The sequence below is a fragment of the Branchiostoma floridae genome, chromosome 2, assembly GCF_000003815.2.
Source record: "Branchiostoma floridae strain S238N-H82 chromosome 2, Bfl_VNyyK, whole genome shotgun sequence".
Lineage (NCBI taxonomy): Eukaryota > Metazoa > Chordata > Leptocardii > Amphioxiformes > Branchiostomatidae > Branchiostoma > Branchiostoma floridae.
This window is the reverse complement of record NC_049980.1, coordinates 2,932,465-2,951,943: the sequence shown is the minus strand read 5'-3', so window position 1 is coordinate 2,951,943 and position 19,479 is coordinate 2,932,465. Positions and strand designations below refer to the sequence as shown.

Below are 19,479 nucleotides of genomic sequence, written 5' to 3'. Positions count from 1 at the left end.
CCTAGCGTCTTCCCTTGGTACTGCAGCGCAACTTCCGGTTTTGCTATCTCGTGTTCTGAACAAGCTATGGTCCCAATTTTTGGGTGTTAGATAGCTCTTGCGCTCAGGAATGAGTGACATAAGTTTGGGCCCCCTAGCGTCTAGTTTTGGGATAGCCAGGGCATTTTTGTTAAAAACTTCTGAAGACGATAACTCAAGAAGGGAACAGCGGATTTTCCTGATTTTTGGTATGTAGGTACCTCAGACAATGTTGTACAAAATGAAATACTAATTATGCAAAATTATATCACATTTGCATAATTAATGAGAATATTCTATCATAGCAGTTTTTTCTATGTATCTCTTGTCCCAGACGTGATATGGTCTTGACATTTGGGTGGTAGATAGCTTTCAGTGTCATGACAAAGTTGAGCAAGTTTCAGCCCCCTAACATTTAATTTGGGAACTGCAGGGGCGTTTTTGTCAAGACATTCCAATGAGGATAACTGCAGAAAGGATTGACGGATTGGCATCATATTAGGCATGCGGGTACCTTAGACAAAGATGTTCATAATGATATACATGTTATGCAAATGAGAGCTTAATTTGCATAATTAATGAGGAAATTGTATAATTCCATTGTTTTTAATAACTGGACTTCAATAAATGTAACACATGTTAATTATGATAGGTAGAATATAAGCAGATACCAAATATGGTAATGAGGAACGTATTTGCATAATTTATGTAAAAATTGCAAAACCGCTTTATGATCAATAATGGGAATTTTATAATTGTGACATGTGTACGTTAGTTAATGATAAACAACACCATGCATAAATTATGTAAATGTGTTAGTCAATTGCATGAAATTTATGAAAGCTCTAAATTTTCATGGAGGTATGAGGTCGCCGAACTCTAGTTACAATTTTTTTTTGTATGTACAATGTATCCTTTTCTGACTAGACCAACAAGAAGAAGTTGGTCATACATGCTGATGCCATGTCACTGTAAAGTATCTACATTTGCTATGTCATACATACCTCAGTTAGTTACTGAATAGAACAAGCTTAAAGTCACCATTCGCAACATAGGAGCTGTGTCGTCACACCAGTCTTACTATCTTTCAAACAGCTATAATAGGTACTAATAACCTCTGTACCTTGACTTCTGCATGTAAGTGTGCCCCTTGTAGACTGTGGTTGATTATGTCGTCTTTTTAAAGTCTTAATCTGTATCCATTGTATTTTTATGTCCGGGGCGAGAGCTACATGTAGCAAAGGTGCCACTACCTGTTCCCTTGGCCCTTCTACCTGAAGTAGTAAATTTGAATGAACAAATAAACAAATTAGATTATTGCTGCTTAAGAAAGGTTTTATGTTAAGCCATAATGACCTTGAAGTTTCTGATTTCAGGAGACAGGGGTGACCCCTTTGATGATTGCTGTGCGGGAGAACAAATTGGTTGTGGCAGAGCGACTACTTGAACTTGGAGCAAACCTGAACGACAGGGCAAAGGTAAGACATTGATACATAAAAAAAAATGTATTTATCCCCGTTCATGATGCAAAAAATGAAATGGCCCAACAATTGGACAGCATTTTGCGGTCACGATGCAAACTTGAAAAATCTTGTACTTCTGCATCAGATTGTTGGTTCGATTGAAATTGAACCAATGTCTTGCTGAAGCGGGTTCTGTCCTGGCCTTGGAAATGCCTCTGAAAACATTGTGGTTCCAACATATGCTATGCTATGACATTTCCACTGGATCTTCTGACATACACCCCCTCCGATATCAGGACTGCAGGCTCCCCAGTTGACCAGGTGGCGGCCGGTTATTAAAAATGATGTACGATTTAAAACGCAAAGGAAAAACCTTTCCCTTTGATGCCACCAAATATGAACGCACGTGCCTGTATGTAAAATGGATCGCGCCACTTTTATGTTCATGATGAAAATTTGCAATTCTAGATAACTAGAAACCAGTTCAGATCATGAGGAGGTTCCGTAAAAAATGTTTCAGATCTGAAATGGAGGGTTCATGATGACAAATGTTATCCATTTCAGCTTGCCATACGTAGGAGTTTGAACAGGAATTCAGAAGAATATGATTCTTGCTAGTGATGTTCAGTACACAAACACAAACACATCTTCAAGCAGATCACTGGGAACAAATTCTTTATGGTTTCTGACTGGGTCCAAGATCTGATCACACAAGCGTTCCACTGTGAAATAGAATTATGCCCGCGTTCAGGAAGTTTAGGTAAAATGTGGAAATTTGCCACACTAACTTCTTTACTGTCACAGTAGATGTAACGTTATATATTGATTTTTAAAAAGTGTGTATACAGTCAAACATGTCTATAGCGGCCATTCAAGGGACTGGTCAAAATTGGCCACTATAGAGAGGTGGCCGCTATAGAGAAAATGCTAATCAATTGGCCAGAGGCAATAAGTCACACAGGGTTTTTCCAACCATTGATCTAAATATTCACATAATACTGTACTGTACATGCACTGTAATGATTGTTACACTATATGTATTAAGAAAACAAAAGCGAAATTTAAGTTTTAAATGTTCTACAGTTGATATTGTCTGAAGAAACCGGTATATTTCTTTGATCCTTGAATCGGCTTGTATCCTTTGATACTTCACCGTCCATGTGTTTCCGCTCGCGTTCACACGTCAGATTCCACCATTATGCTAATGTGGTACTCACAAGAAAAGCCTGTCATTTTAGACTTACCTCTTCATAAATATAAGAATAAGATCCACCATAGTCTAAAGTTCATATCGTTTTATCTGTGTAACAATTCATTTAGAATGTTTTTGTAATGTAAATTAAGCTCAGCGATAGTGTAAAACTTAACTTTACCACAATTTACCTCCGCAATAGTGGTGTTGTCTGTTGACCTTATATGACCTCGTTTGTCGGGAGGTAGGCAGTTTTCTTTAGAAAATAAAGAGGTTTTTCAAATCTGGCGTAGGGTGTCGATACGGCCGCTGTATGGCCGAATGCGTGTCGGACTGTAGATCAGCTGTCCGCGTGGCCGTAATCGGCAGTTTGTCTGTGTCTGCGGGATCGGAAATCGTGTGGCCGTGGCCGCTTTGGGCAGGTGGCCGCTAAGCCTATATTTCTTTATCATTACGAATCCAAGGGACCGACAAAAAGTGGCCACTATGGCCAGGTGGCCGGTATGCAAAGGTGGCTGCTAATACAGGTTTGACTGTAGTGCACAATATGAATAAAACGAAGATAAAGTAATAAAAGTATTACACCTATGGTACAGCAGACTGTTTTAAGATGTTAAGTGTAAAACTACAAAAAGTTTTCAAATCCCTTGGGAATCAGCTAATTTGCATATTGTCACGTGCAGATTTTTCACACGCAAATTTTCACTCGCAAATGTTTCACGCACACGAAACCCCATCCCCCATCAGAGACTGGGGTCCCAGGAAATGAAGTTGATCTGCAGTTGGTGGAAATGATCTGACATATTAGATACTCTTCTTACACTCAATTAACCTCCACAGAGGTGCAGAGACAATCTTATTTAATTTATCACACCAAGTGCATTTTTGGCTATCATTATTAGTCTAAGAGTAGTAGTCCACTGTGTTCTGCTGATACAGTGGCCTGGACACTCTGCATCAGCAATCAGTCTTTCAAATTACTAGTAGAATAATTTTCATAAAACAATCAGGTATGTTTGGCTGAAGAATGAGCTGAAGTTTTTAAGCCTAAAATTGTTATTTTGCGCATTTAAATGAGAACGAGCCTTAGATGTTATGAGAATAAAGCACCAAGTGCTCAGAATGGCAAAGAAGGCAAAATAATACTTTGTTACTGCAACAAAGTATGTGGAGGTGTATGCCTGCTACTTGATATCAGAAGGGAGACGCAAACAACTGAATGAATGTTTAGTAAACAGACAACTGTAAATGTACCTGGGGAAAATTGTATGAAGAAGACAATTTTCTGTCATGGTAACTGAGTTTTATCCATAGATTGTCTCTAGATTCAAATCAAGCACTGGAGGTTTTGCTGTATTCAATAGACAGAACTTTGCAAAACATGTAAATGCTGCAAATTTCTTCAAACTGTCTTAAAGCACATCATGATAACAGACCTTTGCTCAATCAGTAAATTTTGAAATATTCATTTTGGTTTTATTTTCCTTGTGGCAGGAAATCGTGACAGACACAATGTAAACATATGTTGTGCAACACATTCACAGTTTGATTGCAAACTTAAAACACTGAAAAGGATCTTAGAAGTTAGAATGTGTATTATTTTGGAAATCTAAGGCCCCGTTCATGATGCAAAAAATGAAACGGTTCTATCGGTTACTATCGGTTAGGCCAGCTGAAACGGATAAGTTTTGTCATCATGGACGGTCCGAAACGGATCTGAAGCGATAGGAAACGGTTTGTTCGGAACCTCCTCGCGAGGTAGTATTGAAACGATTTCTTCCTTATCCGGAATTGCGAATTTGCATCATGAACGCAAAAGCGGCGCAATCCGTTTTACATCCGGGCATGTGCGTTCATATTTGGTGGCGCCACGGGGGGAAAAGTACAATTTTTAACCTGTCATTCGGGTGTTTTGGCCGCGTTTTCAATCGTACGATTCGTTTCTATAATCGGGCCGCCTCCTGGTCGACTGAGGAGCTAGCAGTCCTGATATCGCAAGGGGAATGTGTCAGGAGATCCAGTGGAAATGTCATAGTATGGCATATATCGGGACCACAATGTTTTCAGAGGCATTTCCAAGGTCATAACAGAACCCAGCTTCGAATTCAGTAAGACATTGGTTCAATTACGATCAAAGACCAATAATCTGACACAGAAGTACAAGTTTGGGCAAGATCACAACAACCCCAGGGGTCAGAGGTCGCATTACCTTGCCTTTTCAAGGAACTGAAACGGTTTGCAAGTTTGCATCGTGAACGCAAAATGCAAACCGTTTCCTGTCGTTTGCTGTCGGATTTCCAGGCCTAACCGATAGAACCGTTTCATTTTTTGCATCATGAACGGGGCCTAATTGGTCAATGATAGCAAGGCCTTAGAATAAGTAAGATGGAATTAACTCTTTATGGAAAGAACACTCACTCACTCACTCACTCACTCATCCTCGCCGCATATCAGGCTTCGTTGAGGCGGGCGGAAAGAACACACGTGTATCAGAAAAGATAGCAGAATATAAAATGCAAGATTTTAGTAGATGTTTGGATGTCACAGATAAGGCTAACGTTATATGATGGTCTTCTGGCCGAAATGACATACATGTGACTTTTGCAGTAAGGAGAAAAAGGAGGGGTGGGGGTTTTGGGTGCGGGAAAAGTTAATGAAGTACACATGATCATGACGTATGTCGAAAAATGTATACTACAAAGAGAATAATCAGAAAAATGGGGCCCCATGATATGATTACCTTTGCCAAGAAGGTTATGTTTTGGGTAACGTTTGTATGTTGTAATTTTTGTATGTCTGTAGAAGGCCAGCATAACTCGAGAACGCTTACATGTAGATAGATTGTATTGATATTTGGTATATTGGTAGGTCTTGGTAATACCTGAAAACGATTTTGGACCTCCTAGCATCCTGTTACGGTACTGCAGTGGAACTTCGGGGTTTTATATCTCGATTTCTGGACATGCTGCGGCTATGATTTTTGAGTGGTAGACGACTCATTATGCCAAGAGTATGTGGTGTACCATGTCGGTTTGGGCCCTCCAGCGGCTTGTTTTGGAACTGCAGGGACCCGTTAAGGGTCAGACTTTGAAAGGGAATAACTCAAGAAGGGGTTGACGGATCGTCATGATTTTTAGCATGTAGATACATTGTATGTAGCACAAATGATGCTTCCTATTATTGCAAGAATCGAAAAAAAGGAAAATGTGTAAACCGGCTGTTTTATTATAGGATTATTTCAACATGTGATTTTTGCAACTGAGACATAAGGATGATGATAGATGAATATTATGCATAATAGATAAAGATCTAATTTGCATAACTATTGAGAAAATATAGTCTAACTGTGGTAAATGACTGGGATTTCTTGTGGCATTTGGAAGATATGTACAGGTGAACATCATTGAACATTAATTATGCAAATGAGGACGTAATTTGCATAGATAATGAAATGTATTTGAAGCCTTCTTTCTGAACAGATTGTGTGCATTTATTTGGGTGCAGGTGATGATTGATTAATAGAATGTATGCAAATGACTTATTTGCATAATAGATGACAAACACAATTTATACACCAGTTGTAAAGATAAAATCATTTAGCAATGGCATGCAGTCGTGGAACTCTGTTAAGCTATAGATGTAATTAGACATGATACTATGGGTACTAGTACTACCAAGGAGCTTTTATCAAGAGGAGAGAGATTACTTTTCTTTGTTCCCATGTTCGTTTGCCGACCAGGCTTCGGGGTGAAGCCAGGGCTCTGACGTCACGGCTTGGCTCATTAACATAGAAAAGCTGCCAAACAGTGCTACAAACATCTGGTTAAAGACGCACCGCGCTGGGCAGTAAACAATGGATTGCTACGGGATTTAGCGGGGCGAAACAATGGAGCACGGCGGGCGGCAAATTACATATTACTCTCTCCTGTTGATAAAAGCTCCTTGGTACTACACACATTTTCCAATATAGAATTGTTTGAATCAGTGTTCACAGTTTGCTGAAAAGTAAACCTTTGACAAAACTAAGGCCAAGCAGCATAATAGTAGTAGCATCCATTTTTTATGCACTCATTGTTATATCTTGGTATTTTACTACCAAGGGAGAGGCACATTGTTGTGTTGATGCCTTGTTTATCAGTTTTAAACAAACTTTTCCAATGGGGTGAGATTGCAAATGTTTGTTGAAAACTGATAAACAAGGTATCAACACAACCATGTGCCTCTATATCCCTAGCCTCCATAGCAGGATCTCTATGGACTTTTTTTGGCACTTTTGCTGGCCATTTCTTTTTGTACTGGGTCGCTGATTGCTGGCCTCTCTCATAGCTGTCCATTTTAGAGCCTGAATTTTTTCGGCGGTACAAAGTCATATTGTAAAACGGTTAGGGCGATTAACAAGGAGGTGCGAATTCCCTGCCTGCCATGGACTGCTAATAAACTGCCGGACGTGGACAGTGCGCTGTCACGCCCCGTGTGCACTGACCCGACAATTCTCTAACGGTTTCGGGGTCAAACTGCTTTTTAAAAACACAGAAGTGAAACTTACCAGTTCGACGTTCTTTCGGTATGTCCGACGCCTTTGCTCCGGCGTAGCGCGTAGCGCGTGACATATGGGGGTTTCCCCATCTGAAGGACGGCCAAGCTCGGGCCCGAGTTGTAAAATGCTTGCAGCCGACATGCGAATTGCCTCTCACGGAGTTGTGAATTATTCCTAACGTATGTGTTAATAGGGCAGATGAATGGCTAATCGTTTTATAATATGACTTTGTACCGCCGAAAAAATGCAGGCTCTAAAATGGACGGCTATGAGAGAGGCCAGCAATCAGCGACCCAGTACAAAAAGAAATGGCCAGCAAAAGTGCCAAAAAAGTCCATACAGAGCCTGCTATGGAGGCTACTATATCCTTTGGTAGTGAAATTCCTGTCTCTCCCAAGAAATCCAGCTTTGCTTCTGAATGTGTATGATAACATACTAGTAGTAACGGGAGGGGTCCATTCTCCGATAGGGGTCCAAATGCAGACAGGTTTTTAAAATCATTGTTGTACGGCAAAGAGAAAGATATCAAACTGTCCAAAATCAAGCAATGGATAGTGAGTGAGTGAGTGAGTGGAGAAATGCATTAATGCCTGCACATGAGAAATACGGCTAGTTATAAACTAGACCTTGTTGTAACATCCATTGGCATAATACCGGTCGGTTTACTGCAATTTCTCAAGCAATGCTAATTTGGCAAATGATCAACGCATCATTTTCTTCAGTTACATGTTGCTGTTACAGCTTACCTTTGCCACTTCTTCTGTGTAAATTATTTTGTCTCTCTGGTCCTGCTAAAAACATAATATCGTAATTGGAACACACCGCGGAATTGCACGGAGAACGGGCGCGTGGTTGGAAGGGGGTGCACTATATCGGTCGAACGAAACACGGCACAATTAACTGCAGCTATGTACCTTTATTCATCCTCTGTTGTTCCTTTCTTTCCTGTTAGTAGTTGCACAAAACAAAAACCTGCATGAGCGTACAAAAAGTCATGAGAAAATGGGCGTATACTGACAAGAATTTTCATTTAATTTTGGTCCGTCACAACCGCTATGATGTAAAACTTTACTGCTGGCCGTAGCATTAAAAATGGCGGGAAAATGGCGGCGTACGTTCAATTTGACCCATTCAGCCGTAGATCCGGGCTATTATGCAACGGTTCCTCACACTTTTACATGAGTTGTAGGTCACCAAAAGAAATTCAAGATTGCTGTTGAATCATGCTCGTCTTGTGCCGTGAGCACATGTGATTATTATCTACAAATCTGGCGATGAACGTGACAGTGTGTTTGTCCCACGACGAGCTCGCCTGCCCCGAAAATGACCTGAAAACTTTTGGCCTTGTTGTCTTCGAATGCATTGTTATCGATGCTTTGTAAATTATGTATTGGACACCTAGATGTCTGAAGTGTGCATACCTCAGAAATAACTATTGTTGCATGTGTAGATCTCTTTAAGTTCCACTATTTTTAATCGACCGGTATAAGGCTTATGACCGGTATTATGCCAATGCATGTTAACTACAAAGTCAGGGTATGTGTTGAAGTTAGTAAAGCCCCAAAACAATGATTGAAAAACTTGCACAAGTTTGACACCTTCTGTGCAAGTTGACGAGCAAACTTATCATGACCATATGCATGGCCCTCAAAACTATTGAGTTATTCTTCGCAACGTACGACATCTGAAAAGATACCACCACACATTACCCTGTGGCAGAGGTGGCGAACTTCTCAGCCCCTCAATCTAGCATCATGCAAGGAGTCCTGCGTCTGTTTGGGATTCCAACTTGTCCTTAAAAACACTGCGCAAAGAAGAATGATAGTACCACAGTACAGTGGTACTAGTAGTATAATAGTATCACAAACTCTTGCAGCTTATGAGCCTGCATTAATTATGCTTATTAAGGGACTTGACGGTATTTACTGGGGGGAGGGCTGGTGCACTGGGGGAAGGGCCAAAATTTTTTGAGCCTTGGGAGGGCCATTGAAAAAAAATTTGCCTTACGGGCCTTAAAAATACAAACAAAATGTGCCCCTGAAATGCAGGAAATGAAGTTTCTGGTGGTCAAGATTTCAATTTTTCTCTGGACGTCCCTAGGGATGGATTGCGCCTCCCGCGCTCGCGCCATCAAAAATTCTTTTCCTCTGACAGAAATGTCATCACATTTAGCATAGTCTACCAGCAAAGTTTATCCCTCAAAGTGCAGAAAATCCTGTTTCAGAGGGTCCAAATTTCAACATTTCTCCAGACCTGCCTTGCGTGGTGACGGCTCGTGCTTTGGGCGCTCGAAATCGTAAAAATACGATAGAGGGGCATTTTTGCCGTCAATAATATTAGCTAACTAGAGTTCCACGAACACATACCTTTGCCAAATAAACCAGGTTTGCTATGTAGAATGATGTCTGTAGACAAATGCGTTACTCATTTCATTTTCTTTATAGTTATATGGAGTTGGTTTATAAAGTTTCGGCATTGATTATGTAAATTAGATCCCAAGTTACAATTGATTGATATCAAATTGTATCAGGCATTACTTAAGCTATCAGCATACCAAAAATCATGATGATCCTCTTACTCTCTTCCCTCATTCTCAGTTACATATGTGACAACTTTGATGAAAGAACTATAATGGAATGCAGTGGATGTATGAACTTTTCCTAATCAATTATGCAAATTAGCTGTTAATTTGCATAATAAGTATCACATTATATAAGTCTTCACTTAGGCTACATCTACATGCCAAAATCATGACGATCCATCAACACTTTCATATTTTCTCATTAATTATGCAAATGAGATCATCATTTGCATGATAAATATGTGACAGGTTATAAAGTCCTATCATGGAAAGTAGTGAATTTATAAAATATCCTCATTAATTATGCGAATTAGCTGTTGATTTGCATAATTGGTATCTCATTATGTAGGTCTTCACTTTCGCTACCTACATACCAAGAAACATGATTATCCGTCAACATGTTCATATTTTCTCATTAATTATGCAAATGAGCATAATTGATATCTATCGACATTTCTCTCCTTCCCAGCTACATATGTGACAAGTTTGAAAGCCCTATCATGGAATGCAGTGGATTTATAAATTTTCCTCATTAATTATGCAAATTTGCTGTTGATTTGCATAATTAGTGTACCATTATGTAAGTCATCACTCATTCTATCTACATACCAAAAATCATGACGATCCGTCAACACGTTGTAGAGTTATTCTCGTCCAAAGTTTGATAGGAAACCGGCGCCTGCAGTTCCAAAAAAGCCGTTAGGGGGCCCAAACTCACAGCATTTACTCTCTCCCTCGAGGGCTATCTACCACTCAAAAATCATGACCACAGCATGTCCAGAACACGAGATATAAAAAATTGAGTTTCTGCTGCAGTACCTTAGCAAGCCGCTAGGGGGCCCATTATCGAACTTGACCTTTGTTTTCCCGACCCCTACCCACCTACCAAATATCATCAGGATCCATCCAAGGCTTCTCGAGTTATGCTGTTGACACCCAGACACACACATAGACACACAAACACGCCCAAAACATAACCTTAGCCATTCTGGCAAAGGTAAATACTAGAAAGGTTGTTAAACTTAGCTTAGTCTGCCAGCAAATTTTGTCCATCAAAAGTTAGGAAAGATCGGTTCAGATAGTCAAGATTTCAAAATCTTCCCGGGGGAGCATGCCCCCGGACCCCCTAGGATTTATATGTCAATATAGTTCGCCTTGACCCCATAAGAAAGTTGTTGTCATATGACGCTTAATTGCCACGGGTCTAAAGAGGAAATTAGGGGCGTATGGCGGTATTTCCGCGAACCGACCTGAGCCACCTCCGGACCTGCTTCTGGGTCGGTTTGGGTCGGTTCAGTGGGGGGCCTGTGCCGGTTTCTCTCATGTGTGAAGAGTAATCGTCACCGGTGACGGTAGTAGAAGGTCGTGGATCATATGCTAATGATATGCTAACAAGCCCGTCCCGGTATCAATGGAAACATGTTTTTCCTCATTCTAATCGTTTGAGACATTGAAAGGTGTCGAATTTTCCAAGTGGAATGGCCTGCCATCGGTGACTGCTTTGGTGCCCTCTTATGACCCTATTTATGTGCCCGGATTGCGCTACCATGCACCAGTGCGGCGAGGACAGAAGCTCAGTTCAAGCCTGGGTATTGCCCGTCTGCTCTGTACATGTGCCTCGCCCTATTTGTTGCGTCTCATACGAAGGAAAATGCGGGTAGTAAACATTCAAATCATAAAGGGTATTTAGGTATAAACTGTTGCAAGACGAAAATATGCGCCATTTTTATTCGCGCGCAATACTAGTATCCTGAGCCATGGGCGGCCTGCAACGCTTCCGCACGCCCGCACCGGTGTGTCTAAAGAGAACCGTCACGTGTCGGTTAAGCGTCATATGACGGTTAACCGACACAGGTCGGTTAAAGAGCTTTGTGTCTAAACCGGGCCTTATTGTTACTCGTAGTAAAATGTGAATACCGTATATTCTCGAATAAAGTACGCACTTTTTTAACTTTTCAAAATTGAAAAGGTGCTACAAGTTGTTGCCAAAGTTGGGGTGCGTACTTTATTTGAGGTCACTGCACAGAGAAATGGTAAAAAAAGCCTAAAATAAAGCAAGGTGGAGCTACACTTCTAGTAATGTTTCAAAACATGCACATTATTGTTGTCTTGTAGTTGTCTAAACATGAAACAAAGAAATTGTCTGAACATGATTTACATAAGATTGGCATTTGCATACAATCCTTTTGAGTTAGTGACTTTGACTTGTACAACTGGTTTTTCCTGATTTCTTCTACCAGTTCTCAGTGATTTTTATAATTTGCAGTAGGCAATTCACAAGTTCATAGAGACAATGACAGTGTAAATGCAGGTTATTTCATGCAAAATGACCTGGGGAAAACATCATAAATTTGAATTTACCCAGTTAAAGGTCTGTTCAAAATTGGTGGAGAAGGGGTGCGTACTTTATTTGAGTTTTTCCATTTTACCTTTCAGTCCCAAAGATCTGTCTAAGACTTGTCCAAAATCAGGGGTGCGTACTTTAATTGGGGTGCGCACTTTATTCGAGAATATACGGTAATGTAACTTAATTTCTTATGGAGAAACTTCTATAAAATAATAGTGATGTGTAACCCGCCCACACAGTTCATGTCAAAAGTATGTGTGCACCCAACTGGCGTCCGCGTGACGTCTTGAAGTGAAGACATTGGAATGTTTATTGTGACCTGTATAGGTTAACCATCACCGTTCCTGCCTCAGCCTTCAGATGATGAAAATTCTAATGCACTCATGATCATGCATATTTCATCACCGGGGAAAGTTTCACACGTGCGAATCTCTGCAATTCACTTAGTAACACAAGTTACAGGAATTTAGCTCTGTATTGAGATGATCCTCTTTGTGTCCAAGACGGTCACTTTGGGCAGGTTTGACAAGTTCTTTTACTCTGTCCCTCCTTTTTTCCCTGAAAAATATGAGAATCAATTAATAAGATTTGTGTGACCTCATGAGGAAAAAAGACAAAAAGGCAAAAGGCAAAAATTCATCTCAGACTAGTGAATTTCATTGGGTCCACATTCAATCTAAAATTTATGGAAGCAAAAATTTAGCACCAATGTTTCATGTGCCTGGAAATTCCATTTCTCTTCTGTACTCTCATGGGAGCTCACTGGGACATTCTTCCTTTTGTTGAGAACATGCACACATTATTACTCCATTCCCTGCCGTTATCATCATCATTATTGCTTTATTGGACCCTGCAGGCAAGGCAATGAATTATTCATATCTTCTCTGGAAGGTATTCAGAGAACAATTCACCTGTCTGGATGGATTTTGTGATGCAAAATTGTTATGCCTGCTCATGACAGTATTGCATCCTGGTAGCACTATTTAAATTCTATACATTTGTAAAAGGACAGAAATATAAGGTGATGAAGTAAATGATGTTATCAACTAGTAATTACATCAAAATTTTGATTAAATCTAAAGAAAAGAATTTTACATTAACTACACTAATCAGGCATTGATTTCCCTATTAGTAATATATTTCCCTGTGGGGAGAGTCAATGATTGATAGCTTTCCATTTGGCAACTAGAGTTCCACGAACCCATACCTTCGCCAAATGATTTAAATCTTTACAACCGGTGTTTCAATTGTGCTTTTTGTTGATTATGCAAATAAGGTCCTAATTTTGTGAACTCGCAGTAAACGTGCCGGTATTATGGTAATAGATGTTAATTGGTTTGTTGAACTCTAGTTTTATTTTTTATTTTCTACTCACACACAATACTATAGGGCCTAATTTTGTTTGACAAACGGCTACAGGGAAAACAGTCTAGTCCACTTTGGGATTCTTGGTAATTTTTGGTTGTACTAAAACATTAAAAGTTCCCTTGTGTTCCCGCCCTTTATTGTCCATTAGTCCTTTTCAATAATGAATGATCCATCTAGATGATTGATTTGCAGGTGTGTAAATCTTTGGCGGAAATGTCCAGATGAAACTGAATAATTCATTAATTAATGTAAAATTCATTAGTGCATCAGTAGTGTATCAGTGCACATTTACCATGTCCAAGATGATGCATAGTGAACAGGCTCAACAATGTCTTGTAGTTCTAAAACCTAATTTTGAACGTAAAATCTAATTTTGAGCTCTCAATGGCCCGATTTACATTGGAAACGGTATCCCGCCATGGGACGCTTCCCTATGATGACGGTTCTCTTTAGGCCCGATCTAGACACATTTTTTCCCGATATAGCCGCATCCGCCGATATCGGGGCGCATCTAAACACATTTTGCAAATGGTAGCGCGGGATATCCGCTCGTAGCGCGGAACACCCGCGGCGCGGAACATTCGTGACCCCTTTTGACCTCTGGTGACACATCCCGCGGATTTCAAAATGGCGGGAATGCCGGTAGCTTTTCCACTCGTTATCAATCAGGTAATGTTCTTTCTGTATCTCATGCGCGTGATCTTAAACATGAGACGCCATGCAAGGGTAGGGCACAGGAGGCGATTGAGATACAGGGAGAGACGACAGCGGCCGGCTAGAGTGAACGCAGCGTTCTTTCTCGCTGCCCTGATTGTGGCGGAGGGTGGAGAGCCTGTACACCGGGGTGGTACCAAGGAATCCCGCGTCCTTTTGGGATCTCCGACGACGACCATACACTTATAAGAAAGGCGGTTTCTGCATGGCTCCATGTGCAACGGGAGCGCCCAGCTTTTCCCTCCACCATCTTGCTCTCCCGCGCTAATACTAGTATGCCGCTGTTCCCGCGTTATATGCTAATGAGGTTGCGTTAACTGTAGTTATATGCTAATGAGCTTCGCGAATTCGCGGAGCATCTACACGCGCGCGGAATATGTCGGGGACCCCTGCTAAGGTATCGGTAAGGTATCGTTAGATGGCTTACGAATGGTGTGGACCATTCGGGAGAAATTTTCCCGATATAGTAATGGCGATATAGTAGTTGCATCTAGACGCTGAAAAAAAGCTGTCGGCGAGAGGTAGTAGGCTCGCCAATATCGGGAAAAACTGTGTGTAGTTCGCGCCTTAGACACAGGTGAAAGGAAGTTCATACCTGAATGCCGCTTATGTTTATACCCCCATTTTCCTTTATAGGAGATGCAACAAAGAGGATGAGGCACAAAATTGTACAGAGTGGACCAGGCAATACCCAGTCTTGAACTCTGTGGAACTCTATAGCTAGTTTACACTATTTCTTCTGTACTATTTCAACATGTGAGTGAATGATTACTACACATGGGTTCGTTTTCCAGTTTCTGTGACATCGCGAGAAAGACGGTAATTGTAGCAAGTCCCTTGGGATTCTGCTCACAGTGGATTATATCAATAGGTCACAATAGGCTACTGATCAACGTTTTTGATCCTGGTAAAATCTGCATGTTTTGAGCTCTGTTTTGATGCCGACGAAAATCGAACTATGGCATCCTCGAGGTCAAACGAGTCATCGGGATAGTCCACTGTAATTTAGGTAGAAATGTTCTGTGCGTTGTTATTCTTTTCTTTATTCAAGCCCACAAAATGCAAATTTATTCATCACAGAACTTGGTTGAGTATAGGGAACATCTTTATGTCCATGGATTCATAGCATATTTTGCCTCTTTTTAATAACTGCTGACCCATGCTTCTAGAGAAGTGTCGATTGTCAACATGTTGATATTACTAGAAACGTTGGTGGCTTTTTATTTGTTTCGGCAAATTTACGCTTCTTTTGCGGCATTGAGACTTCAAAGCCACGTCTTGCGGTCATGTGCACTTGCTAATATAACGGTAAGACAAATTTTTGCATACATAGTAGCTTCAAAACTTTTAGCTCCCAAATTTTTGGCTCTTTGGCTGTGATTCACAAAGCAAAGATGAAAATCGTATTTTAAAGTGCTTGTGAAGCGTTGGAAACTTTGCCGTAAACATCATGTCTTTGTAGTGAAATGGATTTCTTTGCGAAGGTAATAACAAGGCCACAGAACCACCGCGCTATCACTTTTCCAAAATAAGGGAGAAAAACTCCTTTACATAAAAATGATGAAACCCCTTCCCATCATACACTTCTGCCTTAAAGGTACTGTCCACAAACAAACAAAGAACATGGCACCCGCAAACTAATAAACAACGTGTCAGCAAAAATAACAATCTATGCTTTGCTATCACAAACCTGTCATCAACTATACAAGTCTGGCCATGGTGAACAGCTGTAGGTTACACAAAGCACTTAGTGCAGTTTAAAACAAGCCGCCAGGGGGCCCAAACTTACACGACTTACTCCCTGCCCAAAGACATACATGTATCCACTACTAAAAAATCACGAACCTGGCACATGAGGAAAATTTTACCACCAACTTTGAACCTCTGTTGCAGTATTGTCGCCGCTAGGAGGCCCATTATTGAACTTGACCTTCCTTTTCCCAACCCCTACCTAACTACCAAAAATCACATAAAACGATCCACAGTGCCTTGAGTTATCTTGTCCGCAAACACACACACACACATTTGCCCCGCTGCAGTACCAACGCAAAGCACTGGGTGAATCGTTTTTGAACAGGACCTTCGTTTCTGCAACCGCTATCAAAATACCAAATTTATGAAAGGCCATCCACAGCTGACTCCAGTCATATGCTGTTGACGTACATATAGAGACAAAACATCATGTCAACTGAAAATATAACCTTTTTCTCTTCGTGAAAAAGTATTTTATGTTTCCCTCTGAAGGACACTATGTCTACGGTAGCCTCACACAGTATCTCACGCAATAACAACAGACAAAATATATGGTTTGGCGGTAATATCATAAGTTTTAGTCAATGTGACTGACGAAAAGATCGGCATCACACCTGTGAACACGTTAGCGTGAATCAGAATCGTTGAACATGCTCAATAACAATTATATTTGCTTGATGATAGAGGTAGCAACAAGCGTGCATATTCTATCAAAAACATGAGAAACTTCTAGACATTTTCAGATATTTTCCATACATTGAACCTACAGAATCAGAATGCAAATTCTGCTTACGCTCAGAAATCAGGTTACGAACGTCCGAGCTCAGCAAATAGGGCGACCATCTGAAAAGCTCGCTAACATTCGACTGAGCTGCATGGTTCAATGTGTCTACGTGCACACTGGAAGGTAGATTGTATTACATAATTAGCATATAACATGCATTGGCATAATACCGGCCGTAAGTCTTATACCGGCCGATAAAAAATAATGCAATTTAAAGAGATCTACACATGCAACAATAGTTATTTCTGAGGTATGCACACTTCAGACATCTAGGTGTCCAATACATCATTTACAAAGCATCGATAACAATGCATTCGAAGACAACAAGGCCAAAAGTTTTCAGTATCTTTTTCGGGGTAGGCAGCTCGTCGTGGGATGAACACACTGTCACATTCATTGCCAGATTTGTAGATCATAATTACACATGCTCACGGCACAAGACGAACATGATTCAACAACAATCTTGAATTTTTGTTGGTGACCTACAACTCATGTAAAGGTGTGAAGAACCGTTGCATAATAGCCCGGATCTACGACTGAATGGGCAAAATTGAACGTACGCAGCCATTTTCCCGCCATTTTTATATCTACGCTAGCAGTAAAGTGTTACGTCACAGCGGTTGTGACGGACAAAAGTTAAATGAAAATTCTTGACAGTATACGTCCGTTTTCTCATGACATTTTGTATGCTCATGCAGGTTTATGTTTTATGCATTTACTAACAGAAAAGGAAGGAACATGGAGGATGTATAAAGGTACATAGCGACAGTTAATTGTGCCGTGTTTCTTCCGGCCGGTATTTTGTACCCCCTCCCAACCACGCGCCTGTTCGCCGTGTAATTCCGCGGCGTGTTACAATTACAATATTACGCTTTTAGCAGGACAAGAGTGGCAGAAAAGTTACACAGAAGAAGTGGCAAGGGTAAGCTATAACAGCAACATGTAACTAGAGAAAATGATGCGTCTCTACATGAACATGTCTATACTCCTTTTATGAACCCCAGGATGGCCGAACAGTCATGCACTTTGCTGCTGCCAGTGCCAAAGACGAGGTTGTCAAGCTTCTCATCGCCAAGAAAGCAGATGCTACTATCCCTGGAGGGGTGAGTTTTTGTCTCATTTTGTAAGCAAATAGCGTGATTTAGAAAGAAGAACAAACTGTTGCATGTGCCAAATAGCAATGGACCCTTCCAGTTGAACACCATAAGCCCCGCCCTCTGTTCGATCTCGGGTTCTATTTTAAAACCTCGGTCAAAAACGGCGCAAGTTGCAAAAACATGGCCGCCGCAGCTATTAGGCTGAGGATACCGACTGACTTTGGTTTAGCTTTGGGGGCCTTAAAATCCTCTCAGAATGGGCGAAAGAAAAATGCTATGCATTCTTTGTGGATGGCTACATCCACTGGGTACAGTCATTTGAGGAGGTGACGTATATAGTTGCCGTAAGGGCGATATAATTTCAGTCAAAGCGGAAGCGGGAGGCTCTCCATCGCAGTAGTGCCCGCTTTCTGACATGCGGTCGATGCAGGTGTAAAGTATGTATATATGTGACAGGTTTTCTACCGCGTTTGTTGTATGCATGGCATGTGCATACATGCTCTGGAGAAAAACCAAATTAAGAAGAAAGTAGCTCGGTTGCTCGCGGAGAGGGAGCTTGTACCACGTGTCAAATATAAGTTACTACTACAAAGTCCGCCAGTGCAGAGTCCCGTCTCTTCTACCCTTCCCCAAACAACAATACTCGGTCGGTATAGTCTTCAACACAAAAAGGCAGAGCATTTTTCTTAGCCTATTCCTGTCCCACTAGGGCTGTTTTTTACCGAGTATTCCAAATAGAATAGGGGGTTCTATTTGTTCGATATGGCGTTCGGCTGGAAGGGTCCATTGGTCAAGCAACTGGATATGATTTTGGAAACGGTCAGACAGTCAATCCATAGTTATTGTTTATTGTTAAATTACCTCCTATAGCTGTTGCATGTACTTTACATGTAACTGCCACTGTGACAACTTCTCTTCCAGGAGTAACAAAATTACACAGAAAACATGGACACTGGGCATAACAATTACATATATTAGCATATAACAAAATCCCATCATTAGGCCACACTAAATTCATTTGTTGCTAAGAATCTCTGATTGTTTTCAGAAAAAAATTGGACAGACTTGTCGAAAAAAAAATAAAGTTAAACTTGTTCAAAAGGTCTGGGGTAAATATATATGGCTCAAAATAACAACAAAAAAAAGATCCTGAGGAGTTAAATCATTAATGGCAAGTTTTATACAGGGATCCCTTCCTTTAATTTGTTACTTATGTTCGGCATTGTTTTCAGAGGGAGATTATGGGTCTGTGGCTCTGAATGGTAATGTTTACAGGTTTATGATAGCAAAACCTGTATTGTTTTTCCCAGGACTTAATTTTTGGGGGAAAATGAAATAAAATGGACTGGCGAATCACCAAAGCAACAAATAGAATTGGTGTGGCCTTACAAGTACCAACAATCACCATACAAAATAGCATAAAAATGCATATACCTCATGTGCTATATGTTGAGAGATTCGAAAGATTTCTGAAGACTATTTTCTTCAGTTTATCAGGGGTGCCTAAGCTTTTGCACGAACCCTATGAAATTCGTACGAATATTATGTGATACACACGAATCACTATGCGAAAACGCACGAATATTATGAAATTCGTACAAGTCACTATGCAAAAATGCACGCATA

General features: G+C 40.7%; 1 protein-coding gene across 1 annotated transcript in view; it reads left to right on the top strand.

Annotated features, from left to right (window-relative positions):
- LOC118410423 (serine/threonine-protein phosphatase 6 regulatory ankyrin repeat subunit A-like) overlaps positions 1 to 19,479 on the top strand; it is a 73,471-nt gene that overhangs the window by 12,322 nt on the left and 41,670 nt on the right. Inside the window, 2 exon segments of the mRNA XM_035812138.1 lie at positions 1,395 to 1,496; positions 17,761 to 17,859. Of these exon segments, the coding sequence (XP_035668031.1) occupies positions 1,395 to 1,496; positions 17,761 to 17,859 (201 nt within the window).